Source organism: Culex pipiens, chromosome 1 (genome assembly GCF_016801865.2).
Source record: "Culex pipiens pallens isolate TS chromosome 1, TS_CPP_V2, whole genome shotgun sequence".
Classification (NCBI taxonomy): Eukaryota; Metazoa; Arthropoda; class Insecta; order Diptera; family Culicidae; genus Culex; species Culex pipiens.
Window position 1 is genome coordinate 52640865 of NC_068937.1, and position 21253 is coordinate 52662117.

Sequence of the window (21253 nt, forward strand, 5' to 3'; positions counted from 1 at the left end):
ATCGAAATATTGATCGCAAAAATTTTTCAACTTCATTTTTCGATGTAAAATTGAATTTGCAATCAAAAAGTACTCTAGTGAATTTTTGATAAAGTGCACCGTTTTCAAGTTATAACCAATTTTAGGTAACTTTTTTGAAAATAGTCGCAGTTTTTCATTTTTTAAAATTAGTGCCCATGTTTGCCCATCTTTGAAAAAAATATTTTTGAAAAGCTGAGAAAATTCTCTATATTTTGCTTTATTGAACTTTGTTGATACGACCCATATTTGCTGAGATATTGCCATGCAAAGGTTAAAAAACAGGAAAATTGATGTTTTCTAAGTCTCACCCAAATAACCCACCATTTTCTAATGTCGATATCTCAGCAACTATAGGTCCGATTTACAATGTTAATATATGAAACATTCGTGAAATTTTCCGATCTTTTCGAAAAAAATATTTTCGAAAATTTAAAATCAAGACTAACATTTCAAATGGGCGTTATATTGAATGTTTGGCCCGTTTGAAATGTTAGTCTTGATTTAAAATTTTTGAAAATATTTTTTTCGAAAAGATCGGAAAATTTCACGAATGTTTCATATATTAACATTGTAAATCGGACCATTATTTGCTGAGATATCGACATTAGAAAATGGTGGGTTATTTGAGTGAGACTTAGAAAACATCAATTTTCCTGTTTTTTAACCTTTGCATGGCAATATCTCAGCAATTATGGGTCGTATCAACAAAGTTCAATAAAGCAAAATATAGAGAATTTTCTCAGCTTTTCAAAAATATTTTTTTCAAAGATGGGCAAACATGGGCACTAATTTTAAAAAATGAAAAACTGCGACTATTTTCAAAAAAGTTACCTAAAATTGGTTATAACTTGAAAACGGTGCAATATATAAAAAAATCACTAAAGTGCTTTATGATTCCAAATTCAATTTTACATCGAAAAATGAAGTTGAAAAATTTTTGCGATCAATATTTCGTTTTTTTGAAAAAATCTGTATTGATTCAAAAAATCATAACTCGGTCAAAGATTTTTTGCCCATTCTGGAAATTTCTGAAAAGTTGGCATTTTATGTCCTCTAAAACATATCAAAAAATAAAAAAAATTAAAAATAGTGTTTTTTTGCAAATCAAGTTTTAGTGACAAAAAGTTAAATTAAAAATCACCAAATTTTTTTTTACCGTGTATAATTTTTTTTCAGTGTAGTCCATATCCATACCTACAACTTTGCCGAAGACACCAAATCGATCAAAAAAATCCTTCAAAAGATAAAGATTTTTGAATTTTCACATATCATTTTTGTATGGACAGCTGCCAAATTTGTATGGAAAATTATATGGACAAACTAATGATGCAAAATGGCTTCTTTGGGCATACCGAAGGCACCAAAAAAGTTTCAGCCGGATTAAAAAATACAGAAAAAATCGAATGACCGAAATCTCAGAGAATTGCTCATGGATCAAATGTCACTGAGAGAAGCATTGTGTGGCCGGCCAATCGTTGCACAACTAAACCAACAGAAAATCTTGCTAGTTTTAACTAAAACATTTTTTCTTCGATTTTGTACATGATCTGGACGAGGGATGTACGCGCGGGCGTATGGGCGTGTGTATGGTTTTGTTAGTGTGGGTGTGAAGTTTCCAGAATATTTACATACTCTAATTTAGGCTGCACAATGCACAGGTTTAAAACACACCTTCTCAATAGCTTTCGGTAGGGATTCACGCACATTTCACGTCACGGTCACGAACACTGGTAAGTTGCTTTTATTGTGTTTATTTTGAGGTTATTATTTTAAATTTTCTATTACAAAGCTACATTGTTGGTTAGCGGACGAAATTATTTTCTTTTTGTGGGTTTAGAATACTGAACAGAAACGAGTTGTACAACTACAACGGAAAACGGATTACTAAAAAAAATGTGGGTGCTAAACGTAACATGTAACGACCAATTCTAATTACGCTACTATTTGCGTTCGCTATAGAAATATTTTTGAGGAAGCTAGGCTGTTTATTTATTAGTAAGAAAGCTTAACATATAGGTGAAGTTTTAAACATGCACAACATTTCTACTTTATGTAATAATTGCTATTATGTATTGTGTTATTTAAGGGATGTCAAACCCTTCAACAAACTTTTTATTTTTCGATAATGTAAGGGGGCGCCGTATGAAAAGTGACAGTTCATAACTTTTGAGTAAACTAAATACACTGAAACCCCGTTGGTTTGACGCCAACTGTTGTCAAACAAACGGGGCCACTTTTAAGTTTGACACCCTCTTTACACAGAGCTCATACTTACTACCAAACGTTTGGTTTGAGAGTAAGTGTGAGTCCCGTGTAAAAATGTCGAAAATTAATGAATTCTAACCCGTGGATCAATTGGACAAGTAAAGAGGTCAACAGTTCAGTAGAAAGTGAGCAAACAAGTTTCATTTCCCCGTTCCGGTTAAGTCTGACTATGTACGATGAAACATTTTTGAGTAAAAAATTAAACATTAGTTTGCTCCTAAATAGTTTTTTTATTACTTTGAGATTCTACCCTCGCTAAAATTGACAATAAATTTACAGTGAGCAAGACAATCACAATCGTTAGTTATTTCCTATAATCACAATATCACTCTCCCGTGCTTCCCAACCCCTGCTGCCAGTAGAAGCCAAGCTTGGCCAGCACGGCCTTACATCCGTACCGGTTCACGTCCATGCTTTCCATCACGGCGCGCAGCAGTCGCGGGTTCTCCTCCACGTTGTAACCCAGAGAAGCCGCCTCCTGACGCACGCATCGCTCCAGATCACCTTCATCCAGTTGCCTCAACCGAACCCGCTCGATGGTGCCGTTCAGGACGCCAAAATTTCCGTCGACTTCGTCGAAGGCCGTTCCTTGAAATACAAAAATGGCCGTCGTAGGCATCGTGTCCTTGGTCGCAACAAATGCCATCCGTTGGTCCATTTTGTTGACCGTGGCGATATCTGCCGAGCCCAGCCCATCGATAATCAGCAGGTTGTGACCACACTTGGGTTCCAGCGGGGCGCTCCTGAGCGATTGAACAAACTGCTGAAAGCGGGCGTACTGCTGATCCGGATTTGGACTAACAGACAGGGTGAACCGATGTACGTTTGGCCTCCACTGGAAGTTCTTGGCGATTATGGTGGCCATCAGGCTTTTCCCAACTCCGACCGAACCAACAAGGGCTAACGAAGAGTACAACTGGTGCCGGTTATCGTAGAAGACCCGCGACACCTGCTCAACCGCGTCCCGTTGTCCAACCAACTGGGCATCCAACGCTCGGGTCACGTTGGAAAAGTCCAACTGCCGGCTGCAGTAATCCTCAGCACCGTACAGCAACAGCTCGTACTGTCGCTTGTAACGTTTGTAGAAATCTTTCCTCACGTTATCGTCCGTCAGCAGACCAACGCAAACGGCCATCACGACGGCACTCGAGCAAATTAGCAACAGCCGCAATCCGATCAACTGCCGGAACCGGCTCTCCCCAACAATGACGCCACCACCCTGGTGATTCTGATTACGACTCTCCTCCGCCGCTAACTTGCGTATCTTTCGTTTGACCTGGCCATCGTTGAGTCGCTGGCGTTTTTCGCCGGGATGTTCCGGAACTGTGGTGGGTTCCTGCTTGATTGGACTCTGCAGCAGCTGCAGTGGCCCTCCGGAACTGTCCACGTCCATGGGTTGAACCACGCTGGAAGGTGTCGGCGAGGGCAGCGCAAATCCGAACTCGTAGTGTTTGTCTTTGCTTGGGACCTGGTCGTCGAACAGGGCGGACAGTGCGTTACTGTCGGTGGACTGTGAAACAGGTTTCGGGTTTGATGTTGTTCACTTCTAGTACGGACTTCACTGAGGTTTGCTGACTTACCATTTTTGGTGAATACACAAAGGGTTTAATTTAATTGAAGATTTTTTTTTTCTTAAAATCATAAAATGTGCTGCGAGCTGCTGCGATAACCGCTATGTAAACAAATCTAAGAATGTCAAATTTGAAAATCGGTTTGAGGGGTGACCGAATTGGAATTCGAGGTGGAAGAGTGTAATCGTCATTGGCTAAAGCAATTTATTTTATTTTATATAAACAGCCCCCTGGCACCACTGGAAATTAAAGTTTGTCTAGGATTTAAACCAAGACTAACTTTTTTAAAGGGTGTAATATTGAATATTTGACCATTTTGATTCAAAAATTTTGAAAATTTTTTTTTCGAAAAGATCGAAAAATTTCACGGATATTTCATATTTTAACATTGGTTGCTGAGATATCGAAGATAGAAAATGGTGGGTTGTTTAGGTGAGACTTGGTAAACATCAATTTTCCTGTTTTTAAACCTTTGCATGGCAATATCTCAGCAACTAAGGGTCTTATCAACAAAGTTCAAAAAAGCAAAATATAGAGAATTTTCTCAGCTATTCAAAAACATGAGCACTAATTTAAAAAAAAAAATGAAAAAAAGCGACTATTTTCAAAAAAGTTACCTAAAAATGGCTTTAACTTGAAAACGGTGCAGTTAATCAAAATTTCACTAAAGTACTTTTTGATTGGAAATTGGATCATCGAGAAATGAAAATGAAAAAATTTTGCGACCAATATTTCGATTTTTTGAAAAAAAAAACAGTATTGATTCAAAAATTCATAACTCGATCAAAGATTTTTTGCGCAACCTGGAAATTTCTGAAAAGTTGGCATTTTATGTCCCCTAAAACATATAAAAAAAATAAAAATAGTGCTTTTTTGCAAATCAAGTTTTAGTGAAAAAAAGTTAAATAAAAAATCACCAAATTTTTTTTACCGTGTATCATTTTTTTCAGTGTAGTCTATATCCATACCTACAACATTGCCGAAGACACCAAATCGACCAAAAAATCCTTCGAAAGATACAGATTTTTGAATTTTCATACATCGTTTTTGTATGGACAGCTGCCAAATTTGTATGAAAAATTATATGGACAAACTAATGATGCAAAATGGCTTCTTTGGGCATACCGAAGGTAGTCGGATTAAAAAATACAAAAATTAAAATTCTAAAAAAAGACTGATTTCGTAGAGAATTGTTCACATAAAGGACAAAGGGTGGCCACCAACACCAACAGCAGCACCTGTTGGAGTGAGCCAGTGATGCCAGGAAACATTCACTATAAATGCAACGTTTCGTGAGTGCTCGCTTAAACTTTCATCAAAATTGGCAGCTCTAAGCAGACCCAAAAGAAAAAGGATCCAAGCTGTAAACAAAATTGTCGCGGCCCAACGCATTCTCGTCTGATTACAATACATTTGAGCAACTCTCTACGAAATCGGCCGATTTCGACCATTTTTTTTTTATATTTTTTTATTTGACTCAAACTTTGTGGGGGCCTTCCCCATGACCAAATAAGCTATTTTGTCTCATTGGTTCACCCATACAAGTCTCCATACAATTTTGGCTGCTGTCCATACAAAAATGATATGTAAGTATTCAAACAGCTGTAACTTTTGAGTGAATTTTCTGATCAATTTGGTGTCTTCGGCAAAGTTTTAGGTATTGTTGAGGACTTTTGAGAAAAAAATAGGTACACGGAAAAAAAATTTGCAGATTTTTTTATCAACTTTTTTTTTTTACTAAAACTCAATTTTCCAAAATACGTATTTTTTGATTTTCGAGATTTTTTTATATGTTTTAGGGGACAAAAATCCGCAACTTTTGAGCCATAGAGAAACATGGTCAAAAAATCTGCCGCCGAGTTATGAATTTTTTGAAAAAATAGTGATTTTTGGAAAAAATTTAAGTTTCATGCAAAAACACGTTTGACATTACTTTTTAATGCAAAATTGAATTTGCAATCGAAAAGTACTTTACAGATTTTTTGATAAAGGGCTCCGTTTTAAAGATATAGCCACCGAAAGTTTGATTTTAGCGAAATATTTGCAGTTTTTCAATTTTTAAAAATAGTGACCATGAGTGATCATTTCTAAAAATATTTTTTTTGAAAAGTTCAGAAAATTTGCTATAAAATTGTCTAAGAGACATTGAAGATTGGACATCGGATTGCTGAGATAGAGCCGCTTTAAAAAAAAGATACACGAAAATTGAAGTTTTTTAATATCACCAAAAAACACACCATTTTCTAATGACGATATCTCAGCAACTAATGGTCCGATTTTCAATGTTAATACATGAAACATTCGTGAAATTTTCCGATTTTTTCGAAAAAAATATTTTGAAAATTTTTAAATCAAGACTAGCATTTTAAATGGGCGTAATATTCAATATTTGGCCCTTTTAAAATGTTAGTCTTGATTAAAAAAATTTCAAAATATTTTTTTCGAAAAGATCGGAAAATTTCACGAATGTTTCATGTATGAACATTGAAAATCGGACCATTAATTGCTGAGATATCGTCATTAGAAAATGGTGGGCTGATTGGGTGAGACTTAGAAAACTTCATTTTTCGTGTTTCTTTTTCTTTAAGCCGCTGTATCTCAGCAACCAGAGGTCCAATCTTCAATGTCTCTTAGACAATTTTATAGCAAATTTTCTGAACTTTTCAAAAAAAAATATTTTTAGAAATGGTCACTCATGGTCACTATTTTTAAAAATTGAAAAACTGCAAATATTTCGCTAAAATCAAACTTTCGGTGGCTATATCTTGAAAACGGAGCCCTTTATCAAAAAATCTGTAAAGTACTTTTCGATTGCAAATTCAATTTTGCATTAAAAAGTAATGTCAAACGTGTTTTTGCATGAAACTCCGATTTTTTCCAAAAATCACATTTTTTTCAAAAATTCATAACTCGGCGGCAGATTTTTTTACCATGTTTCTCTATGGCTCAAAAGTTGCGGATTTTTGTCCCCTGAAACATATAGGGTAATTCTCTACCAACTCACACGAAATCGGGAAAAGTTGCCCCGACCCCTCTTCGATTTGCGTGAAACTTTGTCCTAAGGGGTAACTTTTGTCCCTGATCACGAATCCGAGGTCCGTTTTTTGATATCTCGTGACGGAGGGGCGACCCCTTCCATTTTTGAACATGCGAAAAAAGAGGTGTTTTTCAATAATTTGCAGCCTGAAACGGTGATGAGATAGAAATTTGGTGTCAAAGGGACTTTTATGTAAAATTAGACGCCCGATTTGATGGCGTAATCAGAATTCCGAAAAAACGTATTTTTCATCGAAAAAAACACTAAAAAAGTTTTAAAAATTCTCCCATTTTCCGTTACTCGACTGTAAAAATTTTTGGAACATGTCATTTTATGGGAAATTTAATGTACTTTTCGAATCTACATTGTCCCAGAAGGGTCATTTTTTCATTTAGAACAAAATTTTTCATTTTAAAATTTCGTGTTTTTTCTAACTTTGCAGGGTTATTTTTTAGAGTGTAACAATGTTCTGCAAAGTTGTAGAGCAGACAATTACAAAAATTTTGATATATAGACATAAGGGGTTTGCTTATAAACATCACAAGTTATCGCGATTTTACGAAAAAAAGTTTTGAAAAAGTTACTTTTTGCGTTTCTCTTTGTTTCGTCGTCCGTGTCTGTCGCGGGTGACCATGAACGGCCATGATCGATGACGACCAACTTTTTTAAAACTTTTTTTTCGTAAAATCGTGATAACTTGTGATGTTTATAAGCAAACCCCTTATGTCTATATATCAAAATTTTTGTAATTGTCTGCTCTACAACTTTGTAGAACATTGTTACACTCTAAAAAATAACCCTGCAAAGTTAGAAAAAACACGAAATTTTAAAATGAAAAATTTTGTTCTAAATGAAAAAATGACCCTTCTGGGACAATGTAGATTCGAAAAGTACATTAAATTTCCCATAAAATGACATGTTCCAAAATTTTTTACAGTCGAGTAACGGAAAATGGGAGAATTTTTAAAACTTTTTTAGTGTTTTTTTCGATGAAAAATACGTTTTTTCGGAATTCTGATTACGCCATCAAATCGGGCGTCTAATTTTACATAAAAGTCCCTTTGACACCAAATTTCTATCTCATCACCGTTTCAGGCTGCAAATTATTGAAAAACACCTCTTTTTTCGCATGTGCAAAAATGGAAGGGGTCGTACCGCCCCTCCGTCACGAGATATCAAAAAACGGACCTCGGATTCGTGATCAGGGACAAAAGTTACCCCTTAGGACAAAGTTTCACGCAAATCGAAGAGGGGTCGGGGCAACTGCTGTGTGAGTTGGCGGAGAATTACCCATAAAAAAATCTCGAAAATCAAAAAATACGTATTTTGGGAAATTGAGTTTTAGTGAAAAAAAAGTTGATAAAAAAATCTGCATTTTTTTTTTTCCGTGTACCTATTTTTTTCTCAAAAGTCCTCAACAATACCTACAACTTTGCCGAAGACACCAAATTGATCAGAAAATTCACTCAAAAGTTACAGCTGTTTGAATATTTACATACCATTTTTGTATGGCCAGCAGCCAAAATTGTATGGAGACTTGTATGGGTGAACCAATGACACAAAATAGCATATTTGGTCATAGGGAAGGCCCCTACAAAGTTTGAGCCAAATAAAAAAATACAAATAAAATCCATTTCCGGTTTTGGTAGAGAATTGCTCATTTGGGAAATATTTTTCTAGTGCTGGTAAAATGAGTAGAATAACTTTTAGTAAAAGTGTAAATAAACAGAAATGTTCACAAAAAGTTGCACTACCCGTTGGTCTACTTGGTTTTAGTAAATTTCAAGGAACACTCCAGATTATCCAGCATTATTCTTAAAATGGGTATATTGTCCCTGTTTTATAAATGTTTTGGTACGTGGTCTTTCATTGCCAACATAATGTCCTAGACAAAATTGCTCAACACTTCACATAGTTCTGACCATATAAAGCTAAATAAAAAATATTAACAAATTTGGTTATGGAAAATTGGTCAAAATTTTCCCACATTTGAAGAAAAATTCAACAACGTTTTTCTTTGCCCTGATACAAATTGTGATACTTACAGGACATCGTTTCCAATAAGTTAGGAATTACAATTACAATAAAAAATAATTACAAATTTGGAAATGGCTTGGTTATTTATTTGGTTTTTGGACCTTTAAAAGAACTCCAGGACTTATCTTAGCCATAGTGTGCTCGATTAAGCAATATACTGCGAAGTCCAAGTTAAGGCTAGTACGCTGATCGGAAGGAAAGGGGTCAAGAAATGGCTTTACGAACAGCAGAACAAAAGAGAGGGAGTGATTTCTTGGGGCTTTTCTTCACCCTCTCTGGCTTGCTTTAGCTGCCGCTGCTGCCCATTTGATTTTTTTCTTGTCCGGTTTCTTCCGAAGTGCGTATACCGCTTTACACTAAACCCCCGGAGGTTAGTAACTTTTTCATTTGACACTCAGTTTGTACCCCGTTGGTTTGACTGGTTTGACTAATGGTACGTTCGTTTGATGGCTAGTTCCACACTGAGTGCCGCACTCAGAGCTGTCAAATGGTACGTTCGTTTGAACAGCCAGTGCGGCACTGAGTGCCGCACTCGTCGGTGTCAGTTTTGGTTCAATCGAACGTTATCTGTCAGTGTGTTTGGAACTCGCATGAAACTGAAAAAATATCGAGTGCGGCACTAGAGTTTCAGTTCCAAGATGGCGGCAAAACTCGTGCGGAACTAGCGCGAGTTTCTTCAAAGAAACACTTTGACAGCTCTGAGTGCGGCACTCACTGTGGAACTAGCCATCAAACGAACGTACCAAAAGTGTTTCTTTAAAGAAACTCGCGCTAGTTCCGCACGAATTTTGCCGCCATCTTGGAACTGAAACTCTAGTGCCGCACTCGATATTTTTTCAGTTTCATGCGAGTTCCAAGCACACTGACAGATGACGTTCGATTGAACCAAAACTGACACCGACGAGTGCGGCACTCAGTGCCGCACTGGCTGTTCAAACGAACATATCTTAAGTCAACTTAAGGGGTTGCATACATGTAGAAAATCACAAAATTTCATATTACAGGAAATTTATTAAATCCGCTAAAAAGATGATTTTCAATCACCGCTGAAAGTTTCATGAAGATATTACATGATTAAACTGAGTTAGAGACGATTTTAAGATCAACATTTTGCCGTGCGCAAAGCGGATTGTCAAACTTTCTGAGCGTTTTTCTCGAAACACCGAGTTAATTTACGGATGCCACGATATCTTGAGATGGATTGAACCAAAATGGCTGAAATTCGTTGTGAAGACTCTCAAGACTAATTCTGTGTGCATGACGAAGCCCGATTTTGAAATTTAGAAAAGTACAAAAATCAAGAACTGACGATTTTTTATATGAAAAACACAAAAATATTTTTATCTTTTTTTCAAATACGTTTTTTGAAAATCGGCATTCGTCATGCACACAGGACCGGTTTAACGAGTCTTCACCAAAATTTTGAGATTTGGTCTAGGCAGTGTTGAGATATCGTGGCACCCGTTTTTTTGAAACTGCTAACTTTAAATAGCTAAATTTCGATAATAATACATCCAAATGTCTTCAAATTTGTTTTGATGATACAGTTAAACCTCGTATAAGAACGCCTCGCATATGCAACTTTGCATATACGAGTCATTCCACCTGATTCGGTTTTGTCGCAAGAGTTGCATATGCGAGGTACAGGGCTTATGGGATTTTGGCTATATGGGAGACATAGGCTATATTTTTATAAAAAATCATCTAAACTATACAAATTTATAGGGGAGTGTGGGGTAATTTGGACACCCTAAGGAAATTGCTCTGTTACGGGCTGAATGGATATTTTAAAGGAATGTGGATGACACCAGAGGATAATAGAGACCATATTTGATGGAAAAATGTCATTCATTTCGATAAATTTTGATGAAAAACCCATTTTTATCGCAAAAATTAAAAGGTGTCCAAATTACCCCCACATTCTTGTGTGGGGGTAATATGAACACCCCTATGGGGTAATTTGGACATGCCTTGTGGGGTAATTTCGACATGCCTTGTGGGGTAATGTGGACATACCTTGTGGGGTAATATGAACACCTTTTGTGGGGTAATTTGGACACATGTTGAAGAATAAGTTTAACATTTGATTTTTTGAGCATGTTTTTTATCCTTCAACCTGGTTTTGTAATTGCTTTATATTTTGAAGTGTTGCTCACAATATTTCATCAAAGGTTTAAATTATGATTTTGTGATAGAACTATAATGCAATAGGAAGATAACAAATAGTTCAGTGTAGTATACATAATTCAATCATTAAATTGAAACTGGTTTGATTTAAACATTGATTCTGGATCAGGCACACTATACTTGTTTTTAGTGATTAAGGTATCGTTTATGTTTATATAAATCAATCTTTATATAGAATTTATCAGCCTGAAAATATATATATATTTTTTAATTTTACATTCTGTAGCCCTTCAAATTTAAATATTATTGTAAACCAGCATAGAAATTAGAAATGTCAAAGAAATTAATTAAAAGCAATCAACATTAGATTCTTAGGTCGATGGCTTGAAACCCATCTGGCGAGGCAAAAGGGGTAGGTGGCGGTCGAGAGGGGATTTCGGCTGCTGCGGGAATTGATTTGTCAAGTCCCAAGCCTCCCCAAAACCCATCACATCCAATCTCTCGGACGATCTGTTGGCGACTGAGTCTGAGCGTTGAAGAACTCTGCAGCAATACACAGAGAAGAGCTTCAAATGCTACTTTCGACTCGGTCACATGCTCTCAGGCAAAATTCGAGCTGAAGATTGGGCTATATGATCGGTAACGATCTCTAGATGGGTCAAAAATAAACGAGATTTCCCCTCAATCTCGCTCATCTCCACGTCTTCGGATCGGTCTCTCGTGCTCGTGTGGCATGGCATTGAGTGATTGGTTTGGGGAATGAGAGGGGGCAACTGCTCGAATAATTGGGTACTAAAGCCCTATGCCAATTTTTATGTACAACGGTAAAAAACACGATTAAAAACCATTTCTGATCACTTTTTTTCATTTTAATGCAAATTTTTTTTTGACAAGACAACATTTTTTCGATGGATCAACTATGGTCCCCTTGGAACGACCTGTCAAGTAGGAGCTTTTCTGTCAAGAAGGACCGCGAGGTTAATTTTTCAAAATTGATTTAAAAATCCATTTTAAGCTCTTTATGGTCGTACAAAGGTCATTGTACTCAGAAAAATAAGCTTTATCGCTGTGAACAATAATATCAGCAATCTAAGCTTCATTTTAGGACCCAATTCGTCAAAAACTGTCTCGCTCAAACAATAGCGCTACGGAAGACGATCGTTCGGCAGGCTGTGTATAGCAGCAAAACAGAAACCCTGAGAACAGATCATACTACAATAGATACGCAAGTGTCGCAGTGGTCCGTGTCTGTTCACAGTAAAAAAAAAAAAAAAAAACATTAGAGTCTTGCTGAACGCCAAATGTACAGTAATCAGATTTTCATCAATTCGAATATTGGAATAAATTTATCTAAATTAAAAAATAGGGGTTTTGTGAAAGTTCTCATTGCTCACATTCATTTTTGATTGTTTTTGACATATTAAATCCCTCTAAATTTATCTAAATCCCTTTAAAAACTCATCCAACCATGAAAGTTACTTTTTTGTTTCCTGACAGGTAGACTTTCAGGTATGTCCAAATTACCCCACAAGCCATGTCCAAATTACCCCCATAGCATATTGTATCATTAATTGCGATTTTTGATGATAAAAATGGATAAAATGCACAATTTTTATACGTACATGTCTCAGGCATCGTCCAAGCAACCCCCTTAAACAAAAAATGTCCACTTTGTTGCCATATAACCCCTGCAAAACCTTATTTCCTAACCTTCAAATATTAGAAGTTAAGGCACTACCAACTGGCCTTTGGAAACTTTTACACATTATACCAAAACTACTTAACCTATTCCAACTTTTTTGGTTTGTCCATACTCCTAGGCCATTACTAGTACTAGCCTTATCACTTAAATTGCCGTTTTCACTTTATATCCGAAGAAAACGTGATTTTTAAAGGGGTGTCCAAATTACCCCCACTGTCCATATTACCCCAAACTCCCCTAGTGTTTTGGAATCGTTATGAAGTCAGGTATACAGCTACACCAAATTTACATGGTTTACGATGTTCTAGATCATCCGAAACATCGCCAAGTTAAGGCCTATGTGCTCAACGCCGTACAAGTATGAGGTAGGCGATTTGACTGTGGTTTTTGACCACAGATCATATCCGGATAGCCTCAGGGAGGTTCAGGGACTAGTCTACCGGTATGTGGAAATGTTCTGGGTCTTCTGTGGAGTCCCAGGAGCTACACCTGAAGGGTCTACCGCCGTAACAAGGCAGAGGTTGATGGTTTTTGACCTTAGATCATATCCAGATAGACTCAGGGAGGTTCAGGGACTAGTCTACCGATATGTGGTGATGTTCTGGGTCTTCTGTAGAGTCCCGGGAGGTACGACCGATAGGTCTACCGCCGTAACACGGCAGAGGTCGGTGGTTTTTGACCTCAGATCATATCCAGATAGCCTCAGGGAGGTTCAGGGACTAGTCTACCGATATGTGGAAATGTTCTGGGTCTTCTGTGGAGTCCCGGGAGCTACGCCTGAAGGGTCTACCGCCGTAACAAGGCAGAGGTCGATGGTTTTTGACCTTAGATCATATCCAGATAGACTCAGGGAGGTTCAGGGACTAGTCTACCGATATGTGGAAATGTTCTGGGTCTTCTGTAGAGTCCCGGGAGGTACGACCGATGGGTCTACCGCCGTAACACGGCAGAGGTCGGTGGTTTTTGACCTCAGATCATATCCAGATAGCCTCAGGGAGGTTCAGGGACTAGTCTACCGATATATGGAAATGTTCTGGGTCTTCTGTGGAGTCCCTGGAGCTACGCCTGAAGAGTCTACCACCGTAACAAGGCAGAGGTCGATGGTTTTTGACCTTAGATCATATCCAGATAGACTCAGGGAGGTTCAGGGACTAGTCTACCGATATGTGGAAATGTTCTGGGTCTTCTGTAGAGTCCCGGGAGGTACGACCGATGGGTCTACCGCCGTAACACGACAGAGGTCGGTGGTTTTTGACCTCAGATCATATCCAGATAGCCTCAGGGAGGTTCAGGGACTAGTCTACCGATATGTGGAAATGTTCTGGGTCTTCTGTGGAGTCCCGGGAGCTACGCCTGAAGGGTCTACCGCCGTAACAAGGCAGAGGTCGATGGTTTTTGACCTTAGATCATATCCAGATAGACTCAGGGAGGTTCAGGGACTAGTCTACTGATATGTGGTGATGTTCTGGGTCTTCTGTAGAGTCCCAGGAGTCACGGCCGATGGCTCTACCACCGTAACAAGATAGAGGTCAGAAGTTTTTGACCTCAGATCATATTCAGATAGCCTCAGGGAGGTTCAGGGACTAGTCTACCGATGTGTGGTCATTTTTTGGGTCTTCTGAAGAGTCCCAGGAGTAACGGCCAATGACTCTACCACCGCAACAAGATAGAGGTCGGAAGTTTATGACCTCAGATCATATTCAGAGAACCTCAGGGTGGTTCAGGAACTAGTCTACCGATATGTAGTAATGTTCTGGGTCTTCTGTAGAGTTCCGGGAGCTACGGTCAATGGGTCTACAGCCGTAACACGGCAGAGGTCGGTAGATTTTGACCGCTGATCATATCCAGATAACCTCAGGGAGATTCAGTAACTAGTCTACCGATATGTGGTAATGTGCTGGTTCTTCTGTAGAGTCCCGGGAGCTACGGCCGATTGGTCTACCGCCGTAACAAGGCAAGGGGTCCCTGAGTCCCTGAACCTCCCTGAGGCTATCCGGATATGATCTGAGGTCTAAAACCACCGACCTCTGCCGTGCTACGGCGGTAGACCCATCGAACGTACCTCCCGGGATCTTACAAAAGACCTATCACATCGGTAGACTAGCCCCTGAACCTCCCTGAGGCTATCCGTATATGATCTGAGGTAAAAACCACCGACCTCTGTCTCGCTACGGTGGTAAACCCATTGACCGTAACTCCCGGGACTCTACAGAAGACCCAGAACATCACCACACATCGGTAGACTGGTCCCTGAACCTTCCTGAGGCTATCCGGATATGATCTGGGGTCAAAAACCACCGACTTCTGCCTTGTTACGGCGGTAGACCCATTGACCGTAGCTCCCGGGACTCTACAGAAGACCCAGCACATTACCACAAATCGGTAGACTAGTCCCTTAACCTCCCTGAGGCTATCTGAATATGATCTGAGGTCAAAAACTTCTGACCTCTATCATGTTACGGTGGTAGACCCATCGGCCGTGACTCCCGGGACTCTACAGGAGACCCAGAACATCACCACATATCGGTAGACTAGTCCCTGAACCTCCCTGAGGCTATCCGGATATGATCTGAGGTCAAAAACCACTGACCTCTGCCGTGTTACGTCGGTAGACCCATCGGACGTAGCTCCCGGGACCCTACAGAAGACCCAGAACATTTCCACATATCGGTAGACTAGTTCCTGAACCTCCCTGAGGCTACCTGGATGTTATCTAAGGTCAAAAACCATCGACCTCTGCCTTGTTACGGCGGCAGACCCTTCAGGCGTAGCTCCCGGGACTCCACAGAAGACCCAGAACATTTCCACATATCAGTAGACTAGTCCCTGAACCTCCCTGAGGCTATCTAGATATGATCTAAGGTCAAAAACCATCGACCTCTGCCTTGTTACGGCGGTAGATCCTGCAGGCGTAGCTCCCGGGACTCCACAGAAGACCCAGAACATTTCCACATATCGGTAGACTAGTCCCTGAACCTCCCTGAGTCTATCTGGATATGATCTAAGGTCAAAAACCATCAACCTCTGCCTTGTTACGGCGGTAGACCCTTCAGGCGTAGCTCCCGGGACTCCACAGAAGACCCAGAACATTTCCACATACCGGTAGACTAGTCCCTGCACCTCCCTGAGGCTATCCGGATATGATCTGTGGTCAAAAACCACAGTCAAATCGCCTACCTCATACTTGTACGGCGCGGAACACATGGGCCTTAACTTGACGAAGTTTTGGATGACCTAGAACATCGTAAACCATGTAAATTTGGTGTAGCTGTAAAGCTTACTTCATAACGATTCCAAAACACTATAAATTTGTATAGTTTAGATGATTTTTTATAAAAATATAGCCCATGTCTCCCATATAGCCAAAATCCCATAAGCCCTGTACCTCGCATATGCGTGCTTCGCATAAGAAACCCCCATATGAGGTGCATATGCGAGGTTTAACTGTAGATAAAAATGTATATTTTAATGCCCTGAAAACAGATTTTGAATAAAATTAAGTGAGTGCTCACACCAACCTCTGACTTTTTTGTCGATTTACATGTATGTAACCCCTTAAAAGTGACGGACCTGTCACTTTTTTACACGGAGCTCACACTTACTATTGTACCGAACGTTTGATAGTGTATGCTCTGTGTAAAGAGGGTGTCAAAATAGAAAGTGAAATTCAATATTTTCGCTTAATTGTTAATATAATGATAATTTCTTTTTTAATCATTGTAATAAATTTATTTATCAAACTAAGAAAATACAGCAGTATTACAGACATTTGAATAAATTTAGTGAGAAGTCTTGTTTTAACGCCGGGATTTAAGTAAAAAAAAAATTCTAGAAAAGAGTCTACCAGGCAAATAACAAATCAATTCTGTTTTGTAAAATAAACTAAATTTTAGCAATAAATATAACTAACTACAAATACAACAAAATTCTTCCTTATCAATTAAGAAACTACAACAGCAATAAAAATACAGAAAAAAACTACTTTTACAACAACAACATTTAGGGGCAAGCCAGGCAGCACAGCAAAGACGTCCCGGAGACGACGGCGGTGGCGGCGTTGCCGTCGGTCGAGTTGTCATCGGCATCGTTGCCGCCGCCACCGGCGTTACCGGCCGTGTACGGGTCCGGCAGGCGGTCGCCCGGGCTCAGTCTTACCTTGTTGAGCGCGGCCAGCACCTTGTCCGGCATGTGGTCCTGCAGCATCACCGGCGAGATGAGCACCTCGTCAAAGTCCGTGTTGTTGGCCCAGATGGCCTGGTAGACGGGTTCGTGCTTTTTCAGGATTTGTCTGTTTTTGGGAAGGGAGATTTTTCTTGGGTTAGAAAATGTTCATGAATAACTTAATTTCTAGGTTAGGGTTCAAAGCTAGAGGACGTTTGGAGGTTATGGTCACAATCAGGTCAAATTTGGTGACATTTGAAGGTTCGGGTCAGCAAGTGGTACTCAACAACTGGAATTATCAAAGTCTAAGGTCACAATCAAAGTGGTTCAGCTAAAAACAACTAAATTAGATTAAAAAATGAAAATAACACGAGGAAAAACGAAGCAAACAAACGCAACCAAGATGACAGCAAGCTAAATCTTATTGGAACTTGGAAAAAAGAAAGGTAGAAGAAAGCTTAATAGAGAGGTTATGTTTTGCAAGGGTGGGTTTGAGCAGGTGGTTTCACGTGAATCGCAGAATAACGGCATCCGATTTGATTACTAATTGGATTTGGCTTCGTGGAGTCTCAATCAGAGAACACACCAACCGACTGGGATGATGATAGGATTGGGAAGGTTGGGAAATGGTGACGACGGGGTGGTGGTGGGTTAAATTTAATTCGTTTCGTGACCTTGGTGTGAGCTCTGATTTGCATGTAGCTTTTGCCGAGGAAAGCAGCACACAGAAAATGTTGTTTACTCCCGCAGCAGATGATGGTTGGGTTTGATTAAATTTCACATTTCCATAATTTGATTGACGATGTGTGATAATAACAAGAATAAAAATTTATTTAATGAATCCTTTTTTTCTGTCACGATTTTTGTTTTGTTGTTTTTTTTTGTTTCTTGTTTCTTGTTTCTTGTTTCTTGTTTCTTGTTTCTTGTTTCTTGTTTCTTGTTTCTTGTTTCTTGTTTCTTGTTTCTTGTTTCTTGTTTCTTGTTTCTTGTTTCTTGTTTCTTGTTTCTTGTTTCTTGTTTCTTGTTTCTTGTTTCTTGTTTCTTGTTTCTTGTTTCTTGTTTCTTGTTTCTTGTTTCTTGTTTCTTGTTTCTTGTTTCTTGTTTCTTGTTTCTTGTTTCTTGTTTCTTGTTTCTTGTTTCTTGTTTCTTGTTTCTTGTTTCTTGTTTCTTGTTTCTTGTTTCTTGTTTCTTGTTTCTTGTTTCTTGTTTCTTGTTTCTTGTTTCTTGTTTCTTGTTTCTTGTTTCTTGTTTCTTGTTTCTTGTTTCTTGTTTCTTGTTTCTTGTTTCTTGTTTCTTGTTTCTTGTTTCTTGTTTCTTGTTTCTTGTTTCTTGTTTCTTGTTTCTTGTTTCTTGTTTCTTGTTTCTTGTTTCTTGTTTCTTGTTTCTTGTTTCTTGTTTCTTGTTTCTTGTTTCTTGTTTCTTGTTTCTTGTTTCTTGTTTCTTGTTTCTTGTTTCTTGTTTCTTGTTTCTTGTTTCTTGTTTCTTGTTTCTTGTTTCTTGTTTCTTGTTTCTTGTTTCTTGTTTCTTGTTTCTTCGAGAGAACGTCAAAATGAAAGAAATTATACTGTCGTATTAAAAGTTAAGATTTTTAAATCAGTTAGTAAGGAGATTGTTCGGCACGACGCCGAATGTTTTGCCCAGATTTGCGCAACTGTCACCCAGTGTGCGCGAGTCCAGCCCTGCGTCGCTGTCAGCGACGGCGCTGCCAACGTGACAGCGTGAAACGACGCAACGACGAAAACGGCGCGAGCAGAAGCGCGCGCAAACGAACGAGCGGAGAGGGAGAGAGAGCGAAAAGTCACTCCGTTTCGAGACGCGAACGAGACACGTCGCGCAGTGTAAATAGTGATTAGGAATTCGAGAGTTTTTGGAAGTAAAAGTGAAAAATCGAACCTCTTGTGTTTCTATCACCCAGAACCGAAAAAATACAGTCCACCCGCAGAATCCAGTTGGGGGATTTGGCCCCAACATTTGGTCACTTCAACCCGGATAGACATTGGCCTATCGAACAAATTGCCGGAGGTCGAATCGTCGCGAGTGTCACGAGGAGGAAGAATGCTCCGGTAAGCAGAAGTCCGCGAGCAGTAATCCGGAAGACGTCGATTCCCGGAGGGCGTTCCACGCGGCCCGGAACAGCGTTGGAAAGAACCGTGAGTCTGTGTGATCCAGCAGATCGACGGTCCGGAACGTGCGTGTGGTGGAACCTGCAGCGCGTAGTGCTGGGAGCGGTCCCATTGGCCGCCGAAAGCACAGCAGTGAGCCGGAAGTGGTCGTTGGCCATCGGCAGAAGAAAATGGACGTAGTGAACGTTGCTAGGAAGGTGGTCCCATTGGCCATCTGAGCAAAAACAGTGAAAAAGTGTGTGTGTTGGCGGAAGAAGGACGTTCGCGCCATCTTGTCACACAAGGAAAAGAAGTGTGCGCCGCCATTTTGTCGCACGAAGCAAATGTGTTCGTCGGCGAGAGATGGGCTTGCGCTTGCGACGCCATCTTGTTGAAGAACAAAAGTGTGTGTGTGTGTGTGTAGGTGAGAGTTAGCGTGTGCCGCCATCTTGCTGCACGAAAAGTGAAAGCCTCGGCGGATGCGGTCCCATTGGCCACCCCGAGCAGAACCGTGCGTGGAAGGTGGTCCCATTGGCCACCCGAGCAGGACAGTGTGGAGTGAATAAGTTGAAAGCCTCGGCGGATATGGTCCCATCGGCCGTCCCGAGCAGAAGTGCGTGGAAGGTGGTCCCATTGACCACCCGAGCAGAAAACTGGTGAAAAGTGAACGGCACCTGGCCGTGAAAGTGAGTACTTTTGGGAAAGTGATGGAGTGCCGCGCAGCTCTGTGAGCAGAGTGGTGCGCAGAAAAGCCCTGACGGAGGTCCCATTGGCCACGTCAGGCAGAAGTTCCGACGGGTGGACCCGATGTCCACGCCGTGAAAAGGAGCTAGAAGAGTGGTCCCATTGGCCACAAGGTGAAGTGTTGTGCGTTGCTCTGTGAGCAGGGTGACGTGCGAAAAGCCCCGACGGACGGTCCCATTGGCCACGTCGGGCAGGAAGTTCCGACGGGTGGATCCGATATCCACGCCGTGAGAAGGAAAGAAGAGTGGTCCCATTGGCCACGAAGAAGCCCTGCGTCTGTGTGGTGAGCCAACGGAGCAGCGTGCTGAAGAACCCGTGGTCCCATTGGCCACGCCACACCAAAGAAAAAGTGAGCGCGAGGCGCAGAAAACTCGAACAGAAAGTGACAAAAGTGACCTGCTACAAGAGCAGCGAAAAGTGCAAGCAGTGCTGCGACGCAGACTGCAAAATCCCGAGCAGAAGAGTGCTGGTGAGCCGGCAGCTCGAAGAAGTGATCCAGTGTGCCCAGCTGGAAAGAAGAAGAAGAACCAGTGCAACAGGACGCTGCCGCTGTCGTGTCGTCCTGAGCGCGGCCACAGCGGAGCAACAGATTCCTGCGCGAATCCAGAGCAGATCCCGACAAGATGGAGCTGAAATCAGCGCGTTCCTTGGCCATCAAGCGAAACTTCATCAAGGGTAAGATTTCGCGGGTCGTGGACAGGTTGAAGGCGTTCGAGGAGAACCACCAGCTGCCTTCATTTGCCCAGATCCAAGTCTTCGTGTGGAACGTCGAGAAGTACTACGGCGAGTTCAACAAAGTTTGCGACGATTTCAAGGTGAGTGACGCCGACGCTGGTGAACGCTTCAACCATGACATCGAATGGGCCAGAGTGGTGAGTCTGGTTCAGGAAGCCAACCTGCGGATTGTGGCCCTGAACAACGCACTGCTGTCCCAGCCCGTGCATGCCGCTGTTCCAGAGCAACAGCAACATCTGGTCTCGGAGGAAGAGACCAACCGAACTTCGCTTCCCACGATCGAAGCTCGTGGCGAAGGCGATTGCTCCGGAGCCGGCGATGTTCCGGATGAGGTGAACGCCGAGAGAAGCAAGGCCGATCATGGAGACCCAGGTGCATCTGACTCCAAGGTAGGTGCCTATTTTGAACCCTGTTTGAGTCCGCCCGTTTCGGACTGCGAACGTAGCGAGCCGATGTGCAACGGTTGCCGCTCGGACACCGACTGCTTCCCGGTCCGTGGAGATCCGGTCGAGCAGTGTCAACCCCTCGAAGAATCGAAACCCGACCTGAGCAGCCAGAAGAGGTTGCCAGGAGAGTCTCACGAGCCTGAGACTCAACCCGCAGTACACGCGATACTGCCACCCGAGGAACCTGAAGTGGTTCCGCACGAGTCCTCGTCAGATGACCGAGGTAGTGCCGAGACAAAACCCGGCCTGTGCAGCCCCCAGTGGTTGCCAGGAGATTCTCGCGAGCCCGAGAATCGACAAGAAGA

At 41.0% G+C, this 21253-nt stretch overlaps 2 protein-coding genes across 10 annotated transcripts in view; both read right to left on the reverse strand.

Moving 5' to 3' along the window:
* LOC120430270 (diacylglycerol lipase-alpha) overlaps window positions 1-21253 on the reverse strand; it is a 193441-nt gene that overhangs the window by 4860 nt on the left and 167328 nt on the right. For all 9 annotated transcript variants that reach the window (XM_039595514.2, XM_039595459.2, XM_039595683.2 and 6 more), the window contains one exon: window positions 16916-17048. In XM_039595514.2, coding sequence (XP_039451448.1) covers window positions 16916-17048 — 133 coding nt within the window. The remainder of the gene's footprint in view (window positions 1-16915; window positions 17049-21253) is intronic.
* On the reverse strand, window positions 1457-3971 carry LOC120430806 (uncharacterized). The gene is made up of 2 exons (XM_039595956.2): window positions 3867-3971; window positions 1457-3796 (listed from the first exon to the last, which is right to left on the reverse strand). Exons 1-2 carry the CDS (start codon window positions 3867-3869, stop codon window positions 2612-2614), a joined length of 1188 nt encoding a protein of 395 aa, XP_039451890.1. The 5' UTR covers window positions 3870-3971; the 3' UTR covers window positions 1457-2611.